The sequence below is a fragment of the Diceros bicornis genome, chromosome 6, assembly GCF_020826845.1.
Source record: "Diceros bicornis minor isolate mBicDic1 chromosome 6, mDicBic1.mat.cur, whole genome shotgun sequence".
NCBI classification, from domain to species: Eukaryota; Metazoa; Chordata; class Mammalia; order Perissodactyla; family Rhinocerotidae; genus Diceros; species Diceros bicornis.
In genome coordinates, this window is record NC_080745.1 from 66856077 (window position 1) to 66859978 (window position 3902).

The following is a 3902-nucleotide window of genomic DNA, read 5'->3' on the forward strand; positions in this document are numbered from 1 at the left end:
CACCCAATCTGGCCAGCCCCCTCCATCTGGCCCCCGGAATCAGATTTCTAAGGGCGCAGACCAGCTCAGAGACAGCCTGCAAGACCGGAAGGAGGAGCAAAGACTGGCCTCTGCCCTACCCCTCACAGGCCCTCTCAGGGCCTGAGCCCCCTCATGGGGCTAGGGATGCACATTCCTCAGGCTGCTTAAGCCCCCTTATCTGCCCCCCTGCCCATCAGCCTAAGTGCTGACAGAGGCTCAGACCCCTTGTTTGGATGCTGATAACCTCCTGGGATGGCCCTCCCCCACCTATAGGGACTGGGAATGGGCTTGGTGTTGGGAGGTCCTCTTCTAGAAGGCAGTTGGGGCCCAGGCCCAGCCTGGCCCCAGGGGATAGCAGGACCCGCATTTCCAGGCCTCCCCCAGGCCCAGGGCCACCCTCGGTGCTGCCACAGTGCCACCTGGTGGTCTCTTGGGGAATGCCACCCCAGCCAGGAAAGAAGCCACAGAAAAGAGTTGCAAAAAAAACTCCACACCACTTTATTTCAACCTTTATCCAAAATGTAAAAAGTGTTAAAAATGTGCAGTCCTGAGCTTCAGATGCTGACCTCCAACCTCATAGGCAAGTGGGGAGAGAGGGTCAGGGTAGAAGTTCAGAGGTCCTCCCACTCCTAGAGAAAAGCCCAGGCATGGTATAGGATTAAAAGAACACCAGGACCCTGTGGAGAATGGGACCCCCTGTCTCCTAGCACCAGCCCCAGACCCCTCATCCCCACCCCTTCTCTTCAACGGAGAAGACACAGTTAAAATTCTTGAAACTTGTACAGGAACATGGTGCATGGCGCATGTGGCAGGCAGCTAGCTGACCTGAGGAGAGCAAACAAGGGATCAGCACCTAGGCCCTCACCTGCTCCTCCTGCCCCCTCCCAGACCCTGCTGGGCACCTCTCCCCCCACTCACCAAGGAGGGCTAGGGCCTGCTCCTCTGCTTCTTGGCAGGCAGGATGGGACACAACTCAGCTTCCTCCTCCTCACTCCCCTCTTCTTCACTCTCTTCTTCCTCAGAAACGTCATTGCTTATCGTAACTGGTGGGCATACAAGCAGTAAAGGGAGGGGGAGAAAGTTAAAGCCAGACCTCTTCATACCACATGTCATTTATTCACACCCTGTGGTGCTAGGCTTGCAGGGACTGGGACTTCTCAGAGCTCATGGTCTAGGAGGGAAGAACCTAAGATACTAAACTGAGTGACAAAGAGCCAAATGAGTCCACATGACTGGAGCTGGAGAAGCTGGGACAGGTTCCATGAAGGAGGTAGGCTTGAGTAGGACAGAAAGTGGAGGGCACATCATGCAGGCCTATAAGGGGGCTGCACTGGGACATAAGGTTGGGATGGGGCAGGAGTGCAGAGTCGGGGGAGGCCTGATGGAGAGTCCCCTGGAGGCAAAGAAGACTCTCACCAATCTGGTGCCGTCCAGTGATCCGCACAGGGCCAGAACCTGACTTCAGGCGGAAGGTTACTGGTGGTTGGAGCTGGAAGTCATCCAAACTGAGCTGAGAGGAAGACAAGGATGAAGGCCTGGCCTACCCCATCTTGTGATGAGCCCTAAGTCCTCAATTCCTACCCTCCCCCACAAGGTATGGCCAGGGAACTCACCATGGGTTGGCAGGACAACTTGAGGTTGGCTACAGGGACTGCAATCTCCTGGTGGTCGTGGTTCCGGGCCACGACTTCTACCACATTACACTCATCTTTGGCCCCCTCGGTGAGGCAGAGCTGGGAAGGGTACACAGGACCTCAGGGTCTCCCCAAGGGAAGGCTGACACCACAAATGGAGGCATCTACCCTAGAACTTGCCCAGCTTCTGAGGTCCCTGAATCACATGGCCAGGGGAGCCGCCCAAGGTAGGCAGAGGAAGTGACTCCCAGTAAAGGGGTGTGGGAGGACAGGTAGACGCCCACCAGTTGCCTGCTCAGATCAAGTTATTCACCACCACCCCCCTTCCCCGCCCCTCACCATGGTTAAAGCCAGCACGTGCTCCGCATCATCCTCTTCCTCTACCTTGAAGGTGAAAGAGCGGGTGTGGACGGAGAGCTCACAGCCTGGAAGAGAGAACAGTGTGAGCGTGGGGGGGGGGCGGGGGGGCTTTTCACCAAACCTGTCACGTGCAACCATGGACTGACCGGCCATTTACACGCCCACTTCTCAGGAACACGTGGGGCGCTCGGCCCTGGGCCCCGCCCGGCACATCTGGGGCAAGGGTCTCGCCGCCCCCCTCCGCCCGCGCTGCCGCCTGCGAAGCCCCCTCCGCCCCCACCCACGTCGTGCACCCATCTGCATTCCTGTTCTTTAGCCCTGCCTCTCACCGCCCCCGCACCACCCTCATCCCCTCCTTTCCTCAATACCGAAAAAAAAACTGTCCATCGTAACTGGAGCTGGGACCCGCAGAGCCCCGACCGCCCCAGCCCGGGATCGGCTCTCCTGAGTCAAGAACGCTAAGGCGGCGGCGGCGCCGGCGGCCATGCTGCAAGATTTGTCTGGGAACTCCGCCCCCGACACGTACCGAGCGAGGGACTCTAGGCGGTTCCGACCCGCCTATTAAAGGAGACGCTCGCGACAGAGAAGAGGGACCGAGATGTGACCGGTCCAGGGCTTCTTCGCCCAGGAGCCTGCGGCCTCTGCTCAGACCTGTATGGAGACCGCAAAGGGAGGACGTCACATCACAAGCATGGATTTGGGATTTAACGTAAACGTCCTTGCTCATTTCCATGACCAAGGCTGAAAGCGGCTCCTGCCTCCATTTTCTCTCATTCCTCTCACCTTCCAGTGTCTCCCACACTCCCAACCCAGGGTAAGCTTTCATTAAGAGACTTAGATATAAAAATGGGAACTTTCCCAACTGACCCAGCAAAGGCGAGTTTCAGGGCAGCGTTTTTCTTATAAAAGCAAAGGAAATGTGCTCCGATTTGCCTTTGCTTCAAGAGAGCCAAGGAGCCTGAAGGAAGACTTTCACCTCAGGGTATTTTCTACCCAAACCACTCCCTTCTCTCTTAGATATGCTTCCTGCTGCAATGACCCTGCAGCTTACTGTCCTGATGTCATATCTTCATTGAGCTTCGGATGCTGGCTGCATGCTGGCACTTGCTAGCAGAGGACCGTAGCTTAGGTGTAGAAATAACTGCAGCTTCTGGCAGACACTTTTGGGCTTCTAATTCCAAATCACCCCAGAACATCCTCTTGCCTTGGACTCCACTCCTCCATCCCATAATTTGGGTTACTCCCCCCAATCTGTCACCTTTTGACCAAAGAATAGAGCAAACTGTGTTCCTTATCCTATTAGATGGTGGGAACTCACTCACACTAGCTGCCCTAATTCACACCCAGGTGATAACTGTGGCAAGAGGGTGGCTTGGCCAAGAACTAGTCTTATCTTTTGCCTTGCCTTGAAGAAAATCTGGAAGGAAGTCTTTCATTGGAAATAGGAGTGAGAAAGGGCTGCTTTCAAGATCCAGTCCCTAGGGCCAGCCCCACCACTTAGCGGTTAAGTGCACACGCTCCGCTACTGGCAGCCCGGGTACGCCCGGGTACGGATCGGACCCCCAGCGCGCACCGACGCACCACTTCTCTGGCCATGCTGAGGCCGCGTCCCACATACAGCAACTAGAAGGATGTGCAACTATGACATACAACTATCTACTGGGGCTTTGGGGAGAAAAACGAGGAGGAGGACTGGCAATAGATGTTAGCTCAGGGCCGGTCTTCCTCAGCAGAGAGAGGAGGACTGGCATGGATGTTAGCTTACGGCTGACCTTCCTCACACACAAAAAAGGAGGAATCCTTGCTTGTATGTGAGGCATGAAAGGCAGGAAAAAAGGTAGGAGGCAGAAACAGGAAGCAAGTTTACACAGTACACCACCACACACA

At 55.8% G+C, this 3902-nt stretch overlaps 1 protein-coding gene across 1 annotated transcript; it reads right to left on the reverse strand.

The window, feature by feature from the left end:
- Positions 1-495: 495 nt before the first annotated feature.
- On the reverse strand, positions 496-2533 carry NPM3 (nucleophosmin/nucleoplasmin 3). The gene is made up of 6 exons (XM_058543814.1): positions 2384-2533; positions 1995-2080; positions 1635-1754; positions 1438-1531; positions 940-1064; positions 496-846 (listed from the first exon to the last, which is right to left on the reverse strand). The coding sequence occupies exons 1-5, from the start codon at positions 2499-2501 to the stop codon at positions 949-951; spliced, it is 534 nt and encodes a 177-aa protein (XP_058399797.1). The 5' UTR covers positions 2502-2533; the 3' UTR covers positions 496-846; positions 940-948.
- Between the last annotated feature and the right edge of the window lie 1369 nt (positions 2534-3902).

Coding starts and splice junctions, on each gene's coding strand:
- NPM3 (XM_058543814.1), bottom strand. CDS start 2,501: ATGGCCGCCGGCGCCGCCGCCGCCTTAGCGTTCTTGACTCAGGAGAGC. Junction 1,755..1,994: donor ACGTGCTGGCTTTAACCATG/GTGAGGGGCGGG, acceptor TACCCTTCCCAG/CTCTGCCTCACCGAGGGGGC. Junction 1,065..1,437: donor CACTGGACGGCACCAGATTG/GTGAGAGTCTTC, acceptor TATGCCCACCAG/TTACGATAAGCAATGACGTT.